The following is a 27782-nucleotide window of genomic DNA, read 5'->3' as shown; positions in this document are numbered from 1 at the left end:
TCAGGATTTCCCTAATAGGAGTGAGAAACCTTCAGGGCTATTCTTACTTCTGCTTGCATCTGGTAGTGGCCTAATTATCATTGGGCAGCAAACTGTATCTTTGCTCTAGTTTGTTAAATCTAAATAGTAGTCTGAATTACTTATAAAAGATATGGACACTTTTATTTTAATTCTTTGCATGGTTTTGGGGAACTAAAAATCATTTTATCAAGTTGTTTTTATTAAAAATTTTGCACCGTTTGCCTTCTATAGCCTCTGTGTTTCATTGTCTCTTGGTAAACAATGAGTTAACTGAGAATCTGCTATGTATGCTGATCATGGCAGCAGTGAGAGTTTATAACACTTATCTTTCTCCTTCTGAGCTCCTCTAATCTAATTTATGACCACATGAAAGCTGAGCTGAACTTTGCAGTTATAAATCAACTAAGAGGAGCTCAGAAGAAAGAAGATAAGAGAGTTATAAATTCTCCCCTTCATCCTTATTTAAGTGGGTTGTTTTGTCTGCTTTCTTCAGGAGCGCAGTACTCCCCAGTCACCATACTTGCTGATTGCTAGGGATAAGGTACTCCTGATCTATTGACAGTTCAGACCAGTGTTTCACCGATCGTACAAATTGCACTCTCAAAATTCTTCTATATGAGGTAGCTTTGCATCTTCGGCATCGGAAGCACAGTGGCACTAAAAGCTGGCTAAGATCCAGGGCTAACAGTGCACCCCAGCAATCCTGGTCAGCTTCAGTGCAGTGCTTACAAGCTAAATAGAAAAGAGCTTGTAAGCACTGCATATGTTTGACTACCAATACCACACTGCAGAATTAGCCACATAGGCAAAGAGCTGTAAACATAAAATAGAAAACTCTCTTTCATTGAGGCGTGACTGCCAACGTCAAGCTAATTGACAGCTGGTTCCCCGTAGTTAGGCAGCAGGGAGCTTCCTATCAGACAGCTTAACATCAATAGTGAGGACCCATCAACAGAGCAGAACATAAGAGAAGCCGCTGCTTTGTCGACGTGATGTCAGCAGAAACCGACTGACCCCCATGATTTGATCATCCTCGGCAACATGTGCAAGGCCCCTTGCGTCGACCCCTAAAACGCTCTCCTTACGTAAACTATTGTATTGCTGCTGCCTGTGAGACGGAAGCTGAAGCTGAGAGGAACCTGCAGATGTGTTAGGTATAATCACACACAGCTCTGCAGTGAGATCAGGAGAGCAGAGAGCGGCCATTACACATCACACTGGTAACACTGGGAACCATCACACATCACACTGGTAACACTGGGAACCATTACACATCACACTGGTAACGCCCGCTTTCCTTTACAGTAATCCTTGGAGGCAGATTCTCTTCCAGATCAGTGTCCGGCCCATAGTCCTGAGCAGCTCACTTACATATAAGAAAAACTTGGATGTTTCTGTAATAAGACATCGGATCACAGATATCAAGGTATTATTTTATTCAGCTTACACGCCCATATAGACGGCTTAGGACGGTTGATCCAATGACAGATTCCCATTAAGGAGGTCATTGGCATTTTACAATCATTTCACATAACATTGTACGATGAATGCGCTAGGAATGTTTGTGTTAAAGTGAGGACAACAATCTAATGTAGATGTTGGAAGCATTATATGGTCAGTTTCGATATAATATTATGGAATATTAGCAAAATGGGTAAATACCGTAAAAAAACCCACACATAGCAACTTATACAGATGTAACTTTGATCAGATTCGAACCCACGGCACATAGCAGCAGGGAGGGAATGGGGAAAGGAGAGTCAGCTCACCAAATGTTGTAGCACATTGTTCCAATGAAGATCATCGGACAGAACTGTCCAAGTCCAGGACGTATCACACAATACAGCAAAGAAGGAGGATTTCCTCCAGTGATTAAATCCTTTTTTGCTGCATAGCACATTGCAAACCCATAGCGGTTTCAGATCATTAGGACTAACCTCATCAGTGTTATAAAAGTACTTAGAGGCTATTTTTGCTGTGTTTGTATTTTTCCCTTTGAAGCTACGGTAGATACTTAGTCACATGCACTAAAAGAAAAGCTAATAGAACTCTTCATCCCTCTTATTACTGTCTATTTTCATGACCCTTGTTGTTGAAATTCGGATTTCATTGATTGTGGTTTATGACAACTTAAAAAGGACTCTGCCATACATTGATTTGTTCTAGATGTGCTTGTAGATGTCTTATATATTTAATGATCATACATTTTAACTTAGCATTGACAGTAAGTCTGAAGTCATCTGTAGTCCACTTTAGGTACCAGAGTTTGACATAATTATATGGAGGTCGTAGATGCACGTTGTTATAAAATTATTGCAAAACCTAGTATGATACAAGCTGGAGTTACATCATTTCATTACTAAAGATCAGGAGGGAATATATCTGATCTACCCTAAATTTATGTGGGTAAACCCAACATATTTCATGTAAAGGTGTAGAATATGGACAATTAGTCCAAATTGTAGGCGAGTCAGTGCTAAGCCTCACTGTTTTGTCTTTCTCTCATTAAGCTAAGGTACACCCTTCACTATAGCCCCTTACTTGCTTTTGGGTCATCTCTGTTCCATCACCTATTTCGCTTCCATATCCATTTCACTAAGTACATTTACTTCCAGAACATTAATCATAGTGATAATGAGAGTGAGTCAACTATACTTTTTTAAGGGGTGAGACCCTCATCCAGCATGTGTAACCCATCCTGACCCTATAATGATCTAAGTATGAGAACCCACACAAGCACTATCCCTTGCACAGATTTCCGCACACCCGTTATGAGAGCGTGGATATGTCTGTTTGCTAAACTGAATTCCTTCTCTGAGTCTTACAAAGGAGATGAGTTCTTGGACAAGGTCCTTTCTAGAAACGTGATACTCGTAATGCAGTTCTAGCTGTGTTGTGCCATCTTGGGGCCAACTAAATAAAATGTTTCAGCTGCTTTAAAAAAAAAAAGTTTTAAAAATGTAGTTGCACCCATAGTCTGGTGAATGTGGGGACCCAACCATTGTTATAAATGGCATCTAGCAGGTGTTGGGCTCTGAATCATTTCTCAGGACCTCCACATTAAGCGTCTGAGACATGGGATCACCGTGCCTTGTGTATCACATTGTGAAGATGCAGAATCATTTGACATCATTTCCTCTACAACAAGGGAGAAATACCAAAGATCTTTAAGGAAACTTATATAAGTGAAATGTGAATGGTTTTCTCCTGCTCCGCTCCTCATCACCTCCATGTTCTTTTTATAGTAGATTACCTGTAAAGTGCTGTAGTGTCCTTTCATCGCACCTGCCTGGCAGCTTCCTCACAGCAGCTTATGTTACTCCATTCCAACACTTTGCTATCTGTTCCATTAGAGACGTAACTGTGGGATGTGAGTGCAGTGCTGAAGTCCTTTGACAGTGTTGATAGGTCCCCTTCCATCACCTACTTGTTTGTGCCACTCATTCTGCACATTTCATGATGACTTCATCTCACCGTGATAAAACATGTGCTACAGGAAACCAACATGTGGTTTTATCCTTCATTAGACCCATTGACCAGTTGTTCTGTATTTCACCAACTGTTGAAGAACAATTATTTTCATCATTTTAAAGGTCTATACACTAAATTGTCATAAAATCCTGCATTAACAACTTAGTGGTAGATAGATTACATTCATTGTAACCAATAGCACAGGGAATTATCAGTGCAGTTAAACATTTTATGCCCAATTCATCAAGAGCAGCTTTGTTTACCTTGATCTTAAGTAGGAGATGTGCTGGAGTAAGATATCTTCATGACTCAGGAGTGTTGGATGAGTGGTGTGCACTTCTTTGTGCCTCACCATTAATCCTTCTCTAGTCCCTACTGGAGTAAGATTTGTGGTGTAGCGAACAGTGATGCTTGTCATGAATTTTCCCCTGTCCCATCCCAGCTCTGCACACTTTGTTGAAAGCTGGGTGAAAATGGTGTGAGACCATCAAGAATAACATAATTTTGCATAGCCACAAGTTGTGCCAAAATTATGGGACTTTCAAAGCTTTTTATGTATGATACTGGCGCAAGATCTTTAATGAATCGGGCCCTACGTCCCATCTTCTGAAATTGGTAAATGGTGAACTGCTTGTAAAATAAAAAACTTTGCAACTTATCTGTTGTTAAAAATCCTCTCTGTTCTCACGATCATGAAGATTTTAAACTCTGTTGGGTGCTTCTTGTTGCTTAAGTTAGACTGATTAGTTACAGAGGTGGCCGGTTTTCTAGGCAAGGAGTTTTTGTTTGCAAACTGTTTGCCATAGAGTTTGCAAGCGATCCGTCCAGTTTCCGAGCTCCTGCGCTTTTCTGATGCTGCACAGCTGTCTCAACTGACAGAGCACATTTCAAGCCAAAAGTGCAGCCATGCTGTAGGTCACAATGGTCAATTAGGTGGAGCTCTCCACCCACAAATAGGAAGCTGAGAGGCTGGGGAGTGATGTACTCGTGATGATGGAAGAAGAGAATAATCCGTTCTGGACTACAGCATGTGTCGCTTCTAGGTAACTGCACTGATTTGACACAAAATGCATGAAAACTTCCATTCACTATTTTACCAAACATTACGGTATTACTGCTAGGAAAAATACACATAAAAACAAAACAATAAAATATGGCTAATGAAAAAAAAATCAATATCTACAGTACAGACTAAAAGTTTGGACACACCTTCTCATTTAAAGATGTTTCTGTATTTTCATGACTATGAAAATTGTACATTCACGCTGAAGGCATCAAAACTATGCATTAACACATGTGGAATTATATACTTAACAAAAAAGTGTGAAACAACTAAAATTATGTCTTATAGTCTAGGTTCTTCAAAGTAGCCACCTTTTGCTGAATAGACTGTTAGAATTTGTATTATGGCAAGAAAAAAGCAGCTAAGTAAAGAAAAACGAGTGACCATCATTACTTTAAGAAATGAAGGTCAGTCAGTCTGAAAAATTGGGAAAACGTTGAAAGTGTCCTCTAGCGGAGTGGCAAAAACCATCAAAGCGCTACAAAGAAACTGGCTCATATGAGGACCGACCCAGGAAAGGAAGACCAAGAGTCACCTCTGCTTCTGAAGATGTTTATCCGAGTCACCAGCCTCAGAAATAGCAGGTTAACAGCAGCTCAGATTAGAGACCAGGTCAATGCCACACAGATTTTAAGCAGCAGACACATCCTACAACAACTGTTAAGAGGAGGCTTTGTTCAGCAGGCCTTCGTGGTAAAATAGCTGCTAGGAAACCACTGCTAAGGACAGGCAACAAGCAGAAGAGACTTGTTTGGGCTGAAGAACACAAGGAATGGACATTAGACCAGTGGAAATCTGTGGTTTAGTCTGATGAGTCAAAATTTGAAATCTTTGGTTCCAACCACCGTGTCTTTGTGCGATGCAGAAAAGGTGAACGGATGGACTCTACATGCCTGGTTCCCATCGTGAAGCATGGAGGATGAGGTGTGATGGTGTGGGGGTGCTTTGCTGGTGACACTGTTGGGGATTTATTCAAAATTGAAGGCATACTGAACTAGCATGGCTACCACAGTATCTTGCAGCGGCATGCTATTCCATCCAGTTTGCGTTTAGTTGGACCATCATTTATTTTTCAACAGGACAATGACCTCAAACACACCTCCAGGCTGTGTAAGGGCTATTTGACCAAGAAAGAGAGTGATGGGGTGCTACGCCAGATGCTATAGCAGTAGTATCTTGTTATGGGGGTTCCTTAATCCATATAGGATCTCTTTATGACTTTAACGCAATCAAGACCAGAAGAGGACTTCATCGTAAGAAGATGGGAGGCCCTGGACCAGATCGCGACATACATCGGATTGGACCGCAGCGGGAACGCCCCTGGGTGAGTATAGTCTAACCTCTTTTTCTCATCTTTCAGGATACATCGAGTGCTTATCTACAACATTACAGAATGCTGTAGATAAGCCCCTGATGCTGGTGGGCTTAGCTCACCTTCGATTTTGGGGGTGACAGGTTCCCTTTAAATGTCCGTTTTCATTGAGCTAGTGCATAGAGACAAGATGTGATGTTTTCTATACATAGTACATAAAGAGAATATCTTGATCCCTTATCTCTCTGTTGCACATGTCCAGAAGCAGCAGCAATGAGGACAGCAGTTCTAAACAGTAGAGATGCGAATTTAGCACTGCGGTGAGATAAAACACTTACTAGGAAGCAGCAGCAACATCTCAGTGTATCTCTTGGTGTCTTTCTTTCTCTCTGCTACTCCCTCCTCCTTTCATATTTCTCCTCCTATTCATATACTTCTTTCTAAAGCTATGTTCACACCTGCTTTAATATTCCCAATGTTCTGCTCCTTCATAGGGCAGAGCAATGAATGTACTGGCTGTGACAGGATCTGTCATATAGCACGCACCAATAGGGCCTGACAGATCCTATATACTATAATAAGGACTGTCAGGTTTCCATTATGGTGTCCATCATCTTACCTTACAAAATATACATTTTTATGGAATCTGCAAAAGGAAGCTGTAGACAAAACAATTGATGAATTTAGAAGATTGGAACATAGAGAAGTCACTTATAAGCGGAGGAAAAAAACATTTCTTTCTCTAATAACCATTATATTTCTTGTATTCACTTGTACTATTGATTTCGTTTGTTCAAATGACAGTGTCCATTTATGTATGAATAAAAATATTACGTGATAGAAGAATGGTCATTTATTGAAATTCACAGCAAGCAGTAATAAAGCTCCATTTTAGCTTTTATAGTACGGCTGTACCATCCACACGCTACGGTTATGTGCACACAGTGTCTTTTTCCGGTGGATTGCACCCAGAATCCACCTGAAAAAGTGGCATAAAAGAACACCATAAAATGAACATTGGGCACAGCATTGTCATAATGACGATGCTGTGTACATATTTTTTTTGCTGGGTTTTGGGAACAAAAATTCAGCAAAACCTTCAAGTTTTTGAGTATTTTTGAGGGTTTTTTTTTTTAAAGGATTTGGAGAGTTTTTGTTGAGTGTCCAGTGCTCTAAAACCGCCTAAAAAAAACTCAGTCTGCACATACCCAAAGGCCTCATTCAGATGTCCGTTTGTCACGTAAATATTCTTTCCATATTTTTCATGGATGAGGTATGTATCCATTATAGTCCATGGTGCTATTCACATGTCTGTGTTTTGTTACAGAATAAATGTCCAAAAAAATTATGGAGACATGATCCGAATCAAGGGTCAAAATCACTTACTAAAGTATATGGCTCCATGAAGATTATGGACAGCTCATGGATGCCATCCATGTGCTGTCTTTAACATTGCAATGAGTAGGGAAGCTTTGCAATTTTATTTTATTTTAGCATATAAGAAAATCATTGATGAAACATTGATGGTAAAAACTGACACGAAGGCCATACAATAATGAAAATATTTTTTTTTTCACAAACGTAAAATAAGGAAGTCTGAATGAGGCCTGTGCTGAAGGTATCTCTCCTCAGAAACATGGTGATCTACTTTTGGTGACATAGAACCTCGAAAGGGCTAAATGTTCTGCATTTGCCCCTAATACTTTTCTTGTATGATTTGGATTTTCCATTTGATGCATGGTATCTTCTTTTTTGAAATGTTGGCCATCACTGATGGTTAATTAGAAATTTTGCATTTTATGCATTTCTATGATTAGTTAAGTTACTTTTAGTGATAAGCAAAAATACTCGTTAGTCGAGATTTCCCCAGCATGCTCGGGGTGTCCTCCGAGTATTTTTTAGTGCTCGGAGATTTAGTTTTCCTCACCTCAGCTGAATGATTTACATCTGTCAACCAGCATAAGTACATGTGGAGGTTGCCTGGTTGCTAGGGAATCTCCACATGTAATCAAGCTGGCTAAGAGATGTAAATCATTCAGCTGAGGTGAGGAAAACTAAATCTCCGAGCACTAAAAAATACTTGGAGGACACCCGAGCGTGCTCGCTAAATCTCGAGTAATGAGTATTTTCGCTTATCACTAGTTACTTTGTATTATTACTTTCTTTATTATTTGTATTAATTGTTAAGGTCTTAAACTTTCACCACAAGGTCAGTTGTATATTATGAATAGTGCTTTTTGCTTTCTGCTTGTCTATAACAATAATTGTATATTTGTCTTTACCCACTGCTGCCGTTTCCACTAACCAGTGCGATGATACGTGTAAAAAGGTGGGTCCAGCTTTCGCTGTATATGCATGTTTTACATGAAAGATGTTTGTCAAAGTAAGACACTTAGGTCCTGATTCACCATGACCAGCTAAATTCACCCTAATCTTAATGAGGGGGTATTTTGAAGTCAGATGCTCTTAATTCATTAAGAATTGCTTGTCTCAATGGATCAGGAGCGTCTGACAAGAGGTGGGCGCCTCTGCTTGCCTCACCAAAAATGCTATGCCAGTCTGGCATGAATCATACCATAACTGTTGATGCCACTGCCATACCCTGTCCTGCCCATGCACCACTCACTTTGGCGTAGAGCTGTTGGGGACCTGGTGTGAATAAGCCAAGAGTCGTTAAACTTTTGTGCCAAAAATTTTTCAAAATGTTTTAAACCCCAGCTACACATATAGCTGCAGCCATCAGGACATAGGCATTGTGTTTTGGTAGCAGTCTGGAGCGCCACTCATTCAAAGTAAATTAAAATGGTGGCCCTACGCAGATCACCGTGGCACACTATGCTATTAAAGGGAACCTGTCAGTCAACTCATGCTGCCCAAATCACGGGCAGCATAAATCAGAGCTTGACTGCACAATTACAGCTAGGTACAATATGCTCTTGCATTTCAGAGAAAACATAATATGAATTTCCGGCTTGGAACCATAGGCGGAGACAACACATACAAGCCGGACCGGGGTTGGCATTGGGCTAGTCATGTTATTGGTTATGGTCCATGGTCGGATCCTCAAACTATGATTTCGCTGAAATGACAGCATTTCGGAATAAAATATACAGTACTTGGCTAGTGCAGCCCAGCTCAGATTCATCTAGCCCATGGTTTGACTGACAAGTTCCCGCAAACTGTCATGTTGGCAGCTTCTGTATAATGTACAGTTCTTTCTGCATTTTTATCTTCCGCTAGAGAACCTTTTGAAAATAATTCCACTTTTTTGTACAATTACCTGCAGTTGTAATCTCATGTATTAAGTCACCAAATTGCTTTTCTCTTGGCAAAAGTCATTGTCTGTTTTCCTTCAGCTATAGGCAAGGCAGAGCACGCCAAGAAACGAGACTCTGTCTGCCGCACCCACTTTCTTTCATCCAAAAAGTTTCCCTTTCACATCCCCTGCCAGCGACCGGCAGCTTTAGTTTGATGGGCATGAATAATAAATACCTCCAGGCATATCATCGTATGATTAAACTGCAATATGCAGACCTTGCCCTCCCTTGATATCTACCCCATAAGTTGTGTGAGAACATAATTCCTTTCAGACAGTCTGTTCCTGCGGCTTGCTATCTCTGTGTTGCATCTGTTTTTTTCTCTTTATTAAATCTTGCCGTATAAAACGTGATTTGTATGTTGATATAAGACATGACTGTGCAGTTATTATACCAGTGATGTGAGACCAGTGCTAAGCGATCGTGTATATTTTTGTACACAGCTTTCATTCAGAAATTGCTGACTATCTCCACACAAAGTTAACGATAAGACAAAGCCATAAGCAACATTTTCGGTTTGTACTGCACTCATTAATGCTATTGAAGACAGATTAAAAAATGATTGGAATAAATAATGTCAACAGCAATATTTAGTTACAGATTTTCTTTAGTACAGACCCATCTCATCTTTTATTTAAAAACCATTTTAATTTTAATTTCATAAATCAATAGTACACATGAAAATAAGAAACTTTGCAATGTATCTTATCAAAGAAATCTACTTCTTTTTTTTGCCAACACTGATCAATCATTTTCAAAATTCTCAATTCCCTGGTAAAATCTGTATTCGGTGAAGACAGATTTTTACATTACTGAGAATGGAGATGACAGATGCTATTGATAAAATTCTATTCTGAACGAAAAAAGTATTAAAGGCCACCCCATCCCGACAAGGTGTACCCAATTAGGATGGTATTATCTATGTGACAACAGACCTCAAGAGATGGGGCAGAACAAGACCCAGGCCTGGCTGTTTTGCACCTGCCCATGGAAAGCTACAAAGACTAAATGCACAACCCAAAAAGGGGAAGCCACAGCGTTGTACGTACCAAGAACAAAAAAACTAAAGCAAATGTAAAGAAATGAACTGGAACAAATGTTGGTATAAGTTCCATCTGTAGGTGTACATTAACACCATGACCATTAACAAACGTAACTTAGTATAAGAACTAGGGATGAGTGGACCCAAACTTGAGAGAGAGAAACGGGTAAGGAGACTTTTTCAGCTCAAAAGTTTGGGTCCCCATTGTTTTCAATGGGATTCAGGTTCTGGTACAAGTTCGAGAACAATTCTGGTACCTGAACCGAACTTTGAAATAACGTTCTGGTCGTGTACTAGAACTCAAACTTCCACGGGTCCGCTCATCCCTAATAAAAACAAAATGAGCAAATACCTTGCTGTAAGTAAATAAGTAAGTAGTAATAGTACATGTAAATAACATAGGGTACTTAGCTGACACTATTTTGATCAAAAGTGATAAGATTCTATGTAGGCGGGAGGAGGGCGGAGCTCTACCTGGGTCTCCTCCCTCCTTCTCCCGTCAACACAGGATATTACCAGTGGCAGCTGTCATCTCTGTAATATAACAATCTGTCTTCACTCATTACAAATTTTACCCGTGAATTAAGAATTTTGAAAATGAATGAAGTCCTGGTGGAGAAAGAAGATTTCTCCGATGGCATGATGCACCTTGAAAAGTTTCTTGCAGCAGTGACCCTTTTCAAAAACAAACCCATGTGCTGCCATTATCAGTACCACTTGCACATGTGCCAGAATGTTTTAGTCCAAGATTAGGTTTATGGCCATAGTCCTGTTCCATAATATTTTAGAATAGACAGAGTAGCGTGAAGATCTCACCGTACTCCTCACAGCCAGCATCCAGAGCACATGCCCCATGGCGCCATCTAGCTACACTTTCTAACAAGAAAAACACGGACCCTATTCTTGCATTGGATGAAAGATTTATGCTTTAATGTAAAAAAAGCTTATCACCTGCCATTTTTTTAACGTAGTATAAATTCTGCTGTTCTCCTGAATTTAGCATTTTTTTATAGCCCCCTCCTTCTTGTATGTAAAAGTAGTCTTGCTATCCACGATGGTGTGGTCCTTAACTCTTCTCTGTGACCATTTCTTGCGTGACCAGATGGGCTTCCCAATAATGTTTTGCAGCGATCACATCATATAGTATAGCACATCACATAAAACAAATTATAAAGTAACACAAATCACACAGTATAACACAGCCATCATATAGTACATAATATCACATAGCATAGCACAGCCATGACATATTATGACATCATATAGTATAGCACAGCCCTCATATAGTATATAATATCACATAGCATAGCACAGCCATGACATATTATGACATCATATAGTATAGCACAGCCCTCATGTAGTATATAATATCACATAGCATAGCACAGCCATGACATATTATGACATCATATAGTATAGCACAGCCCTCATGTAGTATATAATATCACATAGCATAGCACAGCCATGACATATTATGACATCATATAGTATAGCACAGCCCTCATATAGTATATAATATCACATAGCATAGCACAGCCATGACATATTATATGACATCATATAGTATAGCACAGCCCTCATGTAGTATATAATATCACATAGCATAGCACAGCCATGACATATTATGACATCATATAGTATAGCACAGCCCTCATGTAGTATATAATATCACATAGCATAGCACAGCCATGACATATTATGACATCATATAGTATAGCACAGCCCTCATATAGTATATAATATCACATAGCATAGCACAGCCATGACATATTATATGACATCATATAGTATAGCACAGTCATCATATGGCATATAACATCACATAGTATTTTATAGCCCATTACATAGTATAGTACGTCAGATAGTATAGATCAGACCATAGCATAGTATAGGCCATTACATAGTATACAGCATATAGCATAGTATATAGCCCATCACATAGTATATAGCCCATCACATAGTATATAGCCCATCACATTGTATAGTACATCACCTAATAAATAGCCCATCACATAGTATATGTCCCATCACATAGTATATAGCACATCACACAGTATATAGCCCATCACACAGTATAGTACATTACATAGTATAGTACATCACATAGTATATAGCCCATCACATAGTATAGCCCATCACACAGTATATAGCCCATCACATAGTATATAGCCCATCACATAGTATAGCCCATCACACAGTATATAGCCCATCACATAGTATATAGCCCATCACATAGTATAGCCCATCACACAGTATAGTACATCACATAGTATATGTCCCATCACATAGTATAGCCCATCACACAGTATAGTACATCACATAGTATATGTCCCATCACATAGTATAGCCCATCACACAGTATAGTACATCACATAGTATATAGCCCATCACATAGTATAGCCCATTACACAGTATATAGCCCATCACATAGTATATAGCCCATCACATAGTATAGCCCATCACACAGTATATAGTCCATCACATAGTATATGTCCCATCACATAGTATATATCCCATCACATAGTGTATAGCACATCACACAGTATATAGCCCATCACATAGTATATAGCCCATCACATAGTATATATCCCATCACATAGTATATGTCCCATCACATAGTATATAGCACATCACACAGTATATAGCCCATCACATAGTATATAGCCCATCACATAGTATATATCCCATCACATAGTGTATAGCACATCACACAGTATATAGCCCATCACATAGTATATATCCCATCACATAGTATATAGCCCATCACATAGTATATATCCCATCACATAGTATATAGCACATCACACAGTATATAGCCCATCACATAGTATATATCCCATCACATAGTATATGTCCCATCACATAGTATATAGCCCATCACATAGTATATAGCCCATCACATAGTATATGTCCCATCACATAGTATATATCCCATCACATAGTGTATAGCACATCACACAGTATATAGCCCATCACATAGTATATAGCCCATCACATAGTATATAGCCCATCACATAGTATATATCCCATCACATAGTGTATAGCACATCACACAGTATATGTCCCATCACATAGTATATAGCACATCACACAGTATATAGCCCATCACATAGTATATGTCCCATCACATAGTATATATCCCATCACATAGTATATATCCCATCACATAGTATATGTCCCATCACATAGTATATAGCACATCACACAGTATATAGCCCATCACATAGTATATAGCCCATCACATAGTATAGCCCATCACACAGTATATAGCCCATCACATAGTATATAGCCCATCACATAGTATAGCCCATCACACAGTATATAGCCCATCACATAGTATATAGCCCATCACATAGTATAGCCCATCACACAGTATATAGCCCATCACATAGTATATGTCCCATCACATAGTATATGTCCCATCACATAGTATATGTCCCATCACATAGTATATAGCACATCACACAGTATATAGCCCATCACACAGTATAGTATATTACATAGTATAGCATATCACATAGTATATAGCACAGCCATTAAATAGTATACTCCATTGCATAGTATAGAACAGTCTATAATAGCCTGTATAAAAGCAGAGGTACAAAATGCTGCAGCATTTTTCTGTGTAAATAAGCTGAAAAGCCTCACAACTCTGAATGCGCTGTATAGATGGTACGTGATAAAGCAGCAGTGAAGAACATTAACCATCAGTTTACACATAATCATATATGTGGACATCATTAAAGCTTGACAAGGGTAGGATATAGTCCTAGAAAACCTCAGCGTGTTGTTCATGTCTTTTCAAGGCAATTCACTGATAGTCACATTTTTGTGGCTATTTCGCAGAAGCTGGTGCATTTGAATTTCACCAGAAACAGGTCCTCTGTAATGTCACAGTAATAACATTATGGTCCCCATTTCATCTTGACACTTTTATTTGTCAGAAGTGCAGTAAATAGTCAGAGTGATGTAGGAATACAGATCCATTATTGCATTATTACAAATTGCAATTAGAATTTAGAATTAGAAGTAGTGATGAGCGAGTATACTCGTTGTTCGGGTTTTCCCGAGCACGCACGGGTGTCCTCCGAGTATTTATGACTGCTCGGAGATATAGTTTTCATCCCGGCAGCTGAATGATTTACAGCTATTAGCCAGGCTGAGTACATGTGGGGGTTGCCTGGTTGCTAGGGAATCCCCACATGTAATCAAGCAGGCTAGGCGTGCTCGTAGATTATGTTTGAGTCCCTGTAGCTGCATTATTTGCGGCTGTTAGACAGCCTGAATACATGTGCGGATTCCCTAACAAACAGGCAAACCCCGCGTGTGTTCAGGCTGTCTAAGAGCCGCAAATAATGCAGCTGCGGGGATACAGACATAATCTACGAGCACGCCCTAAATACTCGGAGGTCACCTGAGCGACGAGTACACTCGCTCACCACTAATTAGAAGCTGGTTTCCACCGCAGTATATTGGTCTGGGGTGTTTGTAGCCATCGTGCTTTGTAAGAGCCCTGAGATGTCTGTGATTTTTGGTGACCATATTAATAGTGGTTTCTCTAGAGCATAATATCAATTTTAGGCTTCTTTCCAATGTCATGTTATGTAATGTCTGATTTTGTGACATTGGTGTTGCAGTCACAGTTGGCCCATTGACAAACATCCGATTCAGTTTTCATGTCAGCATTAAGTTGCGGACAAGTTGTACAAATGGTTTTGAATGTGCGACTTGCGTGCCGCCATGTATTCTCAAGCGTTTTATGGCAAAAAAGCAATTCCAAGGATCCAAAGTGATCAGCACTCTATTGCAGCGGCGATGCTCAAAGAAAGTAATTCCAGGCTTGATGCGTGCTTTAAAATTCAAGACAAATACATATATTACAGAGGAAAATTTTTGTTTTAACAACTGGAAATAAATAATTGGTCACAATGAGTATTACGCTTGTTATGGTGAAAGTTGATTAATGACACTACATTACTGCAGAGTCCTACTCCTCCCTACTGATCAGTGTAGTCACTTCTTGATTGCGTTGCAGGCTGATTACCAATTGATGTCTCCTGGGTTTGACTTAGTAGTTGTAGTAGTGAGAAGCGTTAATTGACACTTATCTAATACCAGTTGTGAACGTTTTCTGTAATCAAAAAATCTGATTGTTTTTTATAGAAACAGGATGACAGCATTTCAGAGTGCAGCACGGTGGATCTAAAGAAGTCCCGGGAACTCATCGAGCAACCACAGGACACTTCTGAAGAATGCTTGGAACCTGAAGAATGCTTTACAGAAGGTACAGAAAGAACATTTTCTTAGGGGGCAAATATTGTACCATCCAGTATTAAGTTAGATGTTACACCCAGATGTAATTAGATACTATTTTGTAAAAAAATGAAATAGGTTACTGGGACTCTCGAACCTAGGGAATCAATTTATCAGTTGTAATAAAAGAAAAAATCAGACGTGAAACATAAAGCTTGAGAGCCCCAATTTGTTTAAAAAACTCTTGTGTCCTTATGGATGAGTGTGGGTATTGGGCCCTCTAATTTACAAGGACCAAAGTGCAGCTGCTACTTCTGCGTGCCTAATGCTTTCCTTCTGTCATTACACCCTTGGGTACTATCCATACTTTACAATTTATCCATTAATACAAATTTAGCTAGTGTGTTTTACATTTTTGTCACATAGACAGGAGAAAGTTAGCTCATGTATAAATATGGCGGGATTCACATGTCCGATATTCACGGCCAGCCGTGGGTCTCCTGATCCCAATTCAACAGTCTCATATTGAGATCAGGTCAGAAAATCTGCTGCCGATCTGGACAATGTGGGCCATATTTGGACCGTGAACACCGGTTGTGTCAAACAAGACTCGTACCCAATCAGGTTTCTGCTAAAACGGACCTGAGCTCATGTGTGGACAAATATAGGTAATACAAATCTATGAAGGTATATTGAATATGAGTTTGATACAAAGCGAATGTATAAATTTATTTAGAAATATCAAGATTAGGATTGCCATTATATTTAATGTTGGGCCAATATTTTTGAAAATTCTGTAAAAACAAAGCAAAATTGAGTGTTAACTTAAAATGTTTCAATTATTTTTTTTATATACCTTTCAATGAAACAACCCAGTAAAACAGCAGCCGTAAGGCGACAAGAAAACATTGCAGTCATGATAATTTAATGATTATTAAAAGCAGACAAATGTTTCTTTTGAAGTCCAATGGGCCGCACTCCGATATGACTCTATAGTGTTGTCTGCAGCACCATCTGCTGTCCAGATAAAGGAAATACGGAAGAGTCATTTTAAAGAACATGCCAGTGACACCGGATATTTCTAGCAATGTAATAGTCTCTGTATACTTAATTATCTTGTGGGTTTTTTTTGTACTGTTAACGAGCAAAAAACCCCTAAAAACTTAGTTTTCTTGCACAATTCCTTTAACGGTATGTGTGTTTGCAGGAGAAACTCGTAACACTGCGTAAAATAAGTGCAGATTTTGAGAAAAATAGTGCTTTGATGGTTCAAATCTGCAAAAAAACATAAAAGAAGCACGTCCACGATCTTTCAGAAATCTCATTCCCTTTGCCGGTACTGTGAAATACTGCATTTTTTCTGTGACAGAAATGATCAGAAAAAAACACAGCAAAAGCGCAATGTGTGACCAAGCCCAAGTGAAGATTTAGCAAATCCTACAGGACTTGGCTAATCAACTAAAGTGAGACTTCTCTCATCCTCCACTCCTTCTTAGGCCACATTCATACATTCAGTATTTGGTCAGTATTTTACCCCAGTATTTGTAGCCAAAACCAGGAGTGGAACAATTAGAGGAAAAGTATAATAGAAACATATGCACCACTTCTGTATTTATCACCCACTCCTAGTTTTGGCTTACAAATACTGATGTAAAATACTGACCAAATACAAATAGTGTGAACGTGGCCTTAGACATGAACATTTACATTGTCTGAAAGTGCTTATTTCAATAGGAAAAATTAGGTCAGCCATTATCATAGGCATTGCCATTGTTTATTTCCCATGGCTCCAAAGATTTGGGCATTATGAACGCTTATAAGCTTTTTTATTAATTTCCAACATGGCAAATGTGAGATCTTGCAGCATAGTAGAGTGTCTTACAATTTGTCCAGATTGGCAGGTTTGTGACATGTGATGTGAGTGGGCAGCTTAATGTGAATAACCACAATTTAAAGGGATTCTAAAAAAATAACTAAAGGAAATGTCATTAGAATTAAATTCTTAAATACATTTAAGTAGTAAATCACTTTCATTTGTCTAGAGAGGTAATAAGTATAGAATTAAAATGGCCCCCATCTTCTTAGAATGACAGAAGCCTGACCTAGAATGGTAATGGGACAGGTGCGTGTGAGCATGTGCAGTAGGAAGCTCTGCTGCTGTGGCCTGGAGATAAGCTATACCACGTATGTCAAATTATCTCCAGGTATCAGTAGCCACTCATCACAGGGGGGACAGCAGTGTGAGCAGTCTCTTCTTACTTCAGTATACCTGCTATCTCCAGTATTAGATCAGATAGACAGGGTGGACAGCAGTGTGAGCAGTCTCTTCTTACTTCAGCTATACCTGGTTTCTCCAGTATTAGATCAGATAGACAGGATGGAGAGCAGTCTTAGCAGCCTCTTTTTACTTCAGTATACCTGCTATCTCCAGTATTAGATCAGATAGACAGGGTGGACAGCAGTGTGAGCAGCCTCTTCTTACCTCAGCACCACTGGTGTCTCCAGTATTAGATCAGATAGACAGGGTGGGCAGCAGTGTGAGCAGCCTCTTCTTACCTCAGCACCACTGGTGTGTCCAGTATTAGATCAGATAGACAGGGTGGACAGCAGTGTGAGCAGCCTCTTCTTACCTCAGCACCACTGGTGTGTCCAGTATTAGATCAGATAGACAGGGTGGACAGCAGTGTGAGCAGCCTCTTCTTACTTCAGCACCACAGGTGTCTCCTGTATTAGAGGAGATATTAACAGGGAGGACAGCAGTGTGAGCAGCCTCTTCTTACCTAAGCACTCCTGATATCTCCAGTATTAGATTAGATAGACAGGGTAGACAGCAGTGTGAGCAGCCTCTTCTTACCTCAGCACCACTGGTGTGTCCAGTATTAGATCAGATAGACAGGGTGGACAGCAGTGTGAGCAGCCTCTTCTTACTTCAGCACCACAGGTGTCTCCTGTATTAGAGGAGATATTCACAGGGAGGACAGCAGTGTGAGCAGCCTCTTCTTACCTAAGCACTCCTGATATCTCCAGTATTAGATTAGATAGACAGGGTGGACAGCAGTGTGAGCAGCCTCTTGTTACCTCAGCACCTCTGGTATCTACAGTAGTAGATCAAATAGACAGGATGGACAGCAGCATGGGAGGCATCTTCTTACCTCAACACCCCTGATATCTCCAGCGTTAAATCAGATAGAGAGGGTGGATGGCAGTGTGAACAGCCTCTTTTTACCTGAGCTCCCCTGGTATCTTTATTATTAGATTAGATAGACAGGGTGTACAACAGTGTGATTAGTCTCTTCTTACCTCAGTACCCCTGCTATCTCGAATATTAGAGCAGATAGATAGGGCATACAACAGTGTGAGCAGCCTCTACTTACCTCAGGATCCTTGACATCTCCAGGTTTCTCTCTGTGATACAAGGAGGCAGCCATTTTAGTTCTAGAATGATTACCACCCCAAACAAAACAATTGTGATTTTCTAATTAAATGTATTTAGGAATTTATTTATATTGACATTTCCAGTCGTTATTTAACTTTTTAAATTCGTGGTGATCCCCCTTAATGCCAATCCTTCGTTATGCTTGTGATTACAGTCATTACCACATGTTGACCTTCTGCCGACATTTTCCAGTCACTTAACAATTTCTCCTCCCCATTTACACACAAAAAGCATCAGGGTCATTACAAATTAGGTTGTTAGTGGTTTGGCGCCACACGTCCATTTTAGGTTGTGCTGTAATCAGATAATTTGGTGCAGTTTAAATTCCAGTAATGGAAATACATGCCTCATAGGCTAATGCAATTTTCTTCTACTTGCTCAGTGATATTTGATGCATGACTTGAAAAGCTCTTAAGGGAGAAAACACTTCAATTTTGTATTATAAAAAGTCCAAACACAGGCCTTCTCCTGACTAAGAAAAACATTTACTTAGTCTTTTTACCTGTCGCAGTAATTTCCTAATGCTGTTTTCTCGGGAATTTTAAATATACCGCCGTGCAGCAGAGTGTTTAAGGAAAAGCCAATTGAAGTATTAATCACTCTGGGTGAGGCTAAGCCGGTCTGTAACAGCCTCCTCCGGGACTTGTTTCTGCTCTGGCATATGTTCCAGATGTAAATGGACAAATTAGGGTCATGTGCTTTGTAGGGCGAACAAAATGAAAATGGCCCACTGTTGAGGGGGCATCCTTAGCCATTGCAACCCACTTCTCCCTCTATGTCCTGGCATGGTAGCATATCACAGGACCCAAAGCCACCTATCGCCCTTTGTTAACCTCATCTCAATCAGTATATTTGCTCACAATATAATAACAACATATATACTCACCTTCGGTGCCGGCGTTGTTCCAGTGGTGTCGGCACTCACTCTCCCCGGCCTTTTGTGACATTGTTACTTCCTCCTGATGTCTGATAGATCCGAAGGCGGGGCGAGTGAAGCCAGCGCTGATTGGCAGCAGGGATCGCATGACATAACAATGTCACATGAGCCCTGGGAACGTTTGTGCCGACACTGCTGGAACGGTTTCGGATGTGAATGTAAAATGTTGTTATTTTTGGGGGACAAAAGTGCTGATTGAGAAGGGGTTGTCCGAGTAGTGGACAACCCCTTTAAAGAATTCAGAAAGTTATTTTTTTACTGTGTGTTACTTTATAGCCTGTATAATACAAATATTGATTCAACAGACAAATAGAATTCTTTATGTAAATGTAAAAGTTTGTTTCAAGATATTATCATCTTCTAGGAACCCACACTATAGATATGGAACCCTACAAATAACACTTTGCCATACAGATTTTTCATGAAATTTGTGCCTCGGATTTTTCCTTTTTTTTAATGATTGTAAAAATGACAAGAAAATATTTTGCATTATTGTACATATTGTTATTTTAAAGAGGACTTGGTTCTTCTGAATTATGTGTTTAGTAACACTTTTTCCATAAAATAACAATTCCAGACATGCTTTTCAGAGATTTTTTTAATTGTGACGTTCCTCTATTATTCTTATTAGAAATATATCAATATTAGCAACTGGGTGTAAACAGTTTTGAGGGTCGTACACGTTGACACTATACAACCAGTGATGTTAGTTCTAAAGTGTCATGATTCATTTTTGAATTCGCACTTTTTTCTGTCCTTTTTGGCTTTTTTAGCTTTTTCCTTTGTGCCTAATTTTTCTTTCAATTTGTCGCTTTTTTAAGTCATTTTATATGTGTTCTTATGATTTACCGTGTTTTTTTTTCTTATGGTTGCTATTGTGGTTTCCAGATGTTTTCTACTGATATATCAATTGCAACTTTTTAAAAATGTTCTCCAGTTCCTTCAACGCTCCTGCCCCCTGCAGTAATTGTAGGAATCTGTTATTTTTCGTGCACATTTTATGCCATTTAGCAGAACATTCGACTCTTGCAAAACAAGTTAGGCTACTTTCACACTAGCGTCGGATTCGGCCCGTCGCATTGTGTCAGGCCGAGATTCCGACGCTAGCGTTTGTTGTGCCGCACAACGGGTGCAGCGGATGCATTTCTCCGGCGCATCCGCTGCCCCATTGTGAGGTGCGGAGAGGTGGGGGCGAAGTTCCGGCCGCGCATGCGCGGTCAGAAAAAGCGGTCCGTCGGCAGCAAAAAAGTTACATTTAACGGTTTTTGCTCCCGGCGGTCCGCCACAACACGGCGCAACCGTCGCAGGACGGTTGCGACGTGTGTCAATACCTCGCAATGCGTCGGTAAAGTTACTCTATGGGGCAAAAACGCATCCTGCAAACAACTTTGCAGGATGTGTTTTTTCCCCTAAACGACGCATTGCGACGTATTCAAAAAAATGCCAGTGTGAAAGTAGCCTTAAATGCAAAAATAAACCTATTTTTTATTTTGCACTAAATCGCTGAACTACATGTGCAATTTTGATAAATTTTGGTGCAAAAAAAATGTCAGTCAATGTCACAAGATGAAAAAAGCAAAAAATCAGTACAACTTCAGACCTACTTGTTGTCCATCTATCTCCAGCTCCTCTTTCTCCTGTAACAATAGAGCTGTCAATCAAGGAAGAGGAGGGCAGAGATAGATGGAAAACAAGTAGATGGTAAGGTGTATGACAAGGGTGCACCATGCACCTGTGCTTGGTTTGAACAGTCATTCTGGGCAGATAGACTCCCTTTCGATCACATAAAATATAGATGTGAAACTTTTGTTATTATTATTATTTTCCTATATAACCAATAGTTAAATAGCTCTTAATTGGTTCATATAATTGTTACTTTTGTAGATGCAAACTTCCTGGACCATTCAGGTAATTCTTTCATAAGTGGATTGAAATAAAATAACCTTTCTGAAAGTAACCAAACAGCTGCACACGTCCGCTAATTCTTCTTTTCTGACATTAACTGTATTTATTCATGAGGTTATTTAAAAGTGTCATTAAAGCTAATGCACAAAACTCTTTATTTTTGCACATCGCTGTTATCTTTTGCAGCTTGCACTGAATGACTCGAATGCTTCTTTCCAAAATGAAAATGTCAGACCTATTTAATTTATTAGCATGAGGCAGAAAGGTGAAATATAAAAAAGCAATTGGCTCCCTATAACCAGCAAAGAGCATGAGGATGAAATTTGGGTTAATGGTAAAGTTTTGTTTTTACATTAATGTAATGTCTTTAGCATTTAACATTTCAACATAGCCTACTGTATTATAATCCCTGCCATGGCTTTGTGCAAAAATATCACGTGTCATATTCACAATGAAGCGCTCAGTACCTGAGGTGTAATTTACCTCTCATTGTAGAAAAAAAGCACTGAAATACATGCATGTGCTGTAATTGACTAATATTTTACAGAATGACCTTTAAGGCGGCAAGCTGACCATACCATTTCCTATTTTCATGCTTTGTCCTCACTTTCTAGCAAGTTACCTTTCATCACTAACAAAATGCTTCTTTGATAAGGGCAAACTGTCTCTTAAAGGAACATGTCTATCTTTTTAGAGAGGGTTGGAGTTGTCATTTATAGTCCAGGGCTATTTTTTTTTTAAACTTATGCAAAAAAACAATTTGATGTTAGCTGTATTGGAATCTGACATTTTAATATCCAAATGAAGTAAATTAGGAAACCTGTGCAAAAGATTGGCCAATTTGGTCATATTTATCTTAGTAAGGTTTTTAGGCTCCACTTACTTTAGCATCAGAAGATGAAAGGGGCCAGTGATGTCATGTCTACTGCTATCGTCTGGTATCCATGCAAGATCCGCAGGTATTGTGCATAAGTCCTATTCATTAGTATGGGACAAGTACAGGATGCCTCCCCAGTCAGAACAGGTGCATGATGCCTGCCAATGGTGGAAGCATCCCCACAGATATAGGTAGACATGACTCATCTCTAAATGTGAAATGCAATGGAGCCAAAAAACTTCTTTAAAGATAACCTGTCATCAGGATTTTATACCCTAAACTAACAGCATGTGTGTAAAGGTGTTTTGTGCTGATTAAATCCTTACCTTGCTTGTAGAAATCGGTTTTGCTATTTAAAAGAAATTTATAGTTGAAGCCGTATGCTAATGAGTAGGAAGTGCAGTGGGTGGAGCAATGCACTTACAGCTCTCCTGCCACTATCTCTATTCTCCACCCGCTGCTTGCCTTTTATCTCTATTGGTGGAGGATAGGAGTAGTAGTCTGTGCTGCTGTGCTAGATTCAAGATATCCAGAAGACGTGATAAGGGATTAAACCATGTGGTTTTTCTCAATGGGTTTCGAAGTTGAATCAACTTCTTCATCAGGAGAACCACAATGTAAGTGAAAAATATTAAGAATAAACCGCAAGCTCTAATCCCTTATCACGTGCTCCGTATTTCTTGATTCTATCACAGAAGCGCAGACTACTATGCCTATCCTCCATCAACTGTTCTACACGGCGGGATTTTCCCAGGCCTGAGGGCACTGCAGCAGCTGTCCCACCTTGATTCCTCAGTTGTGGGTTAAATAACCCCAAAATGTGAGCAATTCCTATACCTCTCACCTAGACCGATTTCTCCAGTAGATAAGACCCTCCTGCATCATTCTGCCTCCTGTCTCTCACTGACAAGTTCCTGAAACATGAGTACCTGTCACTCAGAGACAGGAGTCAGGGAGCGGGCATGGAATATAGAGAGCGGCAGGAAACCTGTAAGGGTAGTGCCCACCTACTGCACTTGTAGATCATTATCATACAGATTTCTCCAAAATAGCTGATTTCTACAAGAAAGGTAAGGATTTAATCAGTATTAAAGCGCCTTTACATACATGCCATTAGTTTGGGGTATAAAATCCTGATGACAAGTTCTCTTTATAACATAGACATGGGACTATAAAATTCTTAAATATTATTATTCATTTATATTAGTTTCCCTTATCAATTAGAATCCAGCAGGTCATCTGAAAGTTACTCCTGGGGGTGTGTCCCTGCATACTCTTACGCTGGCCAATCAGTGCTGACTGTGGGAGGACACACCCACTTTGATAAAGAGAATGAAAACACCTAGTTGGTAATTATATCATACTGTTCTATGAGAAACAGAGGAACGTCTCAAGATAGAGTTCTTGGAAAAGATTCTTCAGAATTGTTATTTTATGGCGATTATAACAGGTTTATATAGACATGTCATGAGAGTCCACATCTCTCCTTTAAGGCCTCTATCACATTTCCGTCGGGCCGACGTACCGACGGACGTTGTGAATTTTGTGCACGACGTGGGCAGCCGATGCAGTTTTTCGACGCATCCGCTGCCCATTCTGCAGTCCGGGTAGGAGGGGGCGGAGTTTCAGCCGCGCATGCGCGGTCGAAAATGGCAGACGTGACGCACAAAAAAAGTTACATTGAACGTTTTTTTGTAACGACGGTCCGCCAATTACCGACACATCCAGTGCACGACGTATGGAACCTGTGTCCATGCGTCGCAATGCGTCGGTAATACAAGTCTATGTGCAAAAAACGTATCATGCGCGCAACTTTGCAGGATGCGTTTTTTGCACAGAACAACGCATTGCAACGCCTTCAAAAAGACGGAAGTGCGAAAGAGGCCTAAGACAGACGTTCACCAGAGGTAACCTTGTCCTAAATCAGATTAATAAGTATGCTTTTTAATGCCATCCTTATGAGTCGCTTTTTTCGCCCCACCCTAAAGGCAATTAGCATGTGTTTATTACAGTGATCAGTTTGTACTTAAAATTGAATGTGAAATATGAAAGCAATAAACTTTCTGTGTAACAATAGAGCTCTTATATATTCTGCCCAAAAGCAAATCGTTGTAAATCACAAGTCTGTGGGTAAACAAGGTTTTTGGGTTACATTACTTATTGTTACACAAAGTAGTCTGAATTGATCCTTACATTGAAAAGCATTAGGGAATAATACTTCCTTTATTATGGTATGACAAATCAGAGAAAAGATTTGCATTCTAAAACTAAATAACTCAATACTGCAACATATTGTCCTGTGGAATGAATGCTACCTTAAACTTGTCTGTATATCTAGTAATTGGTTAGCAATTTACTTAAAGTGTACCTATAATTACATTTATTACACGGAAAATTTTGCCATTTAATGTAAGAGAAACTTAATGTAGGGACAGAGACCCTGATTCCTATGATGTTTCACTTACTGGACTTCTTAGTGTAGTTTTTATAAAAACTATGATTTTATAAAATGATTCCTTTAATTCTAGGTACACTTTAAGCTTCGTCCCAGTGCAAACCTAGGCTGACTATATAAATTCAAAATGCCGCAGATGAGTCTTGCCATTCCTCTATGTTATTAATCAGACTTTTTTTTCTAAAAATTCATTAGGCATGAAAAGCATAAAGAAAACCTGTCAAATTAAATTTTTTTTTAAACTGTTTAATATTCATGAGGACCGTTTTTTAAAGGTTATCTCAATAGTCAAATGACGTATGGATGCCATAAAGATGATTACATGGGCAGCCATTTACATAAGTGGCCAAACATGGCTTTCCTGGCTATAAGTACTGATTGCAAAGGGTTAAAGCCAAATCTGCTACTTACTGCAGTGACTCAATGCCCATCACAATTTTAAGTAAATGAAGGGGTTTTCGGAGACCTGGTGCTTATCGAAAATAGAAAGAGAAATTGTAATATTCTTCTTAACTTCAGACTTTTGTCTTAATTTCAACTTCCATGTCACTGGTATCCCTTGATCCGCTACTATGAGCCGTTCTTTTTCTATTAATAACAATGGATCAAGGCATAACGCATTCAAATAGAAAATGAGAAAGAATTCACCAAGACTTTTTTTTTCTACTTTGAAACTCCTTTCAAAACCTCATTCAGACGTCCATGTTCACAAATGTAAAAAAAAATTGTGCGCGCGTCATCAGTGTTTTACATCTGTTTCAGCTTTTAGCATCAGTGATTTTTGCATATGAATAAGTAAATAAATGATAAAACTTCTCCCATTTATTATAATGTCAATCACAGACATGATGCCATCTGTGTGTTATCCGTGATTTTCATAGATTTGTATTGGTGCTTTGCATCCGTGGTGCCTGTAAAAAATGGACTCTGTGATTTTTGCATGGACACACTGTCCACATGGAGAAGTGATCAGCCTCATAGACTGTAATGGGGACATGTTCTATCCTTGAAAATCACAGCTAGAACAGATCACATATGTGAAAATCACGGCTAGAACAGATCACATATGTGAAAATCACGGCTAGAACAGATCACATACGTGAAAATCATGGCTAGTACAGCTCACATACGTGAAAATAATGGCTAGAACAGATCACATACGTGAACATCATGGCTAGTACAGCTCACATACGTGAAAATCATGGCTAGTACAGATCACATACGTGAAAATAATGGCTAGAACAGATCACATACGTGAACATCATGGCTAGTACAGCTCACATACGTGAAAATCATGGCTAGTACAGATCACATACGTGAACATCATGGCTAGTACAGCTCACATACGTGAAAATCATGGCTAGAACAGATCACATACGTGAAAATCATGGCTAGAACAGATTACGTACGTGAACATCATGGCTAGTACAGATCACATACGTGAACATCATGGCTAGTACAGCTCACATACGTGAAAATCACAGCTATAACAGCTCACATACGTGAACATCACGGCTAGAACAGATTACGTACGTGAACATCACAGCTATAACAGATCACATACATGAACATCATGGCTAGTACAGATCACATACGTGAACATCATGGCTAGTACAGCTCACATACGTGAACATCACAGCTATAACAGCTCACATACGTGAAAATAATGGCTAGTACAGCTCACATACGTGAACATCATGGCTAGTACAGCTCACATACGTGAACATCACAGCTATAACAGCTCACATACGTGAAAATAATGGCTAGTACAGCTCACATACGTGAAAATAATGGCTAGTACAGCTCACATACGTGAAAATCATGGCTAGAACAGATCACATACGTGAAAATCATGGCTAGAACAGATTACGTACGTGAACATCATGGCTAGTACAGATCACATACGTGAACATCATGGCTAGTACAGCTCACATACGTGAACATCACAGCTATAACAGCTCACATACGTGAAAATAATGGCTAGTACAGCTCACATACGTGAACATCACGGCTAGAACAGATTACGTACGTGAACATCACAGCTATAACAGATCACATACATGAACATCATGGCTAGTACAGATCACATACGTGAACATCACAGCTATAACAGCTCACATACGTGAAAATAATGGCTAGTACAGCTCACATACGTGAAAATAATGGCTAGTACAGCTCACATACGTGAAAATAATGGCTAGTACAGCTCACATACGTGAACATCATGGCTAATACAGCTCACATACGTGAAAATCACAGCTATAACAGCTCACATATGTGAAAATAATGGCTAGAACAGATCATGTACGTGAACATCATGGCTAGTACAGCTCACATACATGAACATCACAGCTATAACAGCTCACATACATGAACATCATGGCTAGTACAGCTCACAAAGGTGAACATCATGGCTAGTACAGATCACATACGTGAAAATTACAGCTAGAACAGATCATATACATGAATATCACAGCTAGAACAGATCACATATGGAAAAATCACAGCTAGAACAGATCACATAGGTGAAAATCACGACTAGAACAGATGACACATGTGAAACAAGGACCCCCTGAGTGAGGTCTAAAACTGGGTACACCAAGCAGAAGACAGTAAGTTGCACTCATCTATGCAAAAATGGCAAACTTTTATAGCAATGTTTTTGTACCATGCTCGAAAAACAGAGAGGTGAC

At 39.5% G+C, this 27782-nt stretch overlaps 1 protein-coding gene across 1 annotated transcript in view; it reads left to right on the top strand.

Annotated features, from left to right (window-relative positions):
* The window catches only part of LOC138641943 (sodium channel protein type 5 subunit alpha-like), a 476947-nt gene that overhangs the window by 350159 nt on the left and 99006 nt on the right, over window positions 1-27782 (top strand). Inside the window, exons 18-19 of the mRNA XM_069729776.1 lie at window positions 8176-8196; window positions 15390-15510. Coding sequence (XP_069585877.1) covers window positions 8176-8196; window positions 15390-15510 — 142 coding nt within the window. The remainder of the gene's footprint in view (window positions 1-8175; window positions 8197-15389; window positions 15511-27782) is intronic.

This window comes from Ranitomeya imitator, chromosome 6, assembly GCF_032444005.1.
Source record: "Ranitomeya imitator isolate aRanImi1 chromosome 6, aRanImi1.pri, whole genome shotgun sequence".
Classification (NCBI taxonomy): domain Eukaryota; kingdom Metazoa; phylum Chordata; class Amphibia; order Anura; family Dendrobatidae; genus Ranitomeya; species Ranitomeya imitator.
Note: the sequence above shows the minus strand (reverse complement) of the source record. Positions and strands in the feature narration are given on the sequence as shown.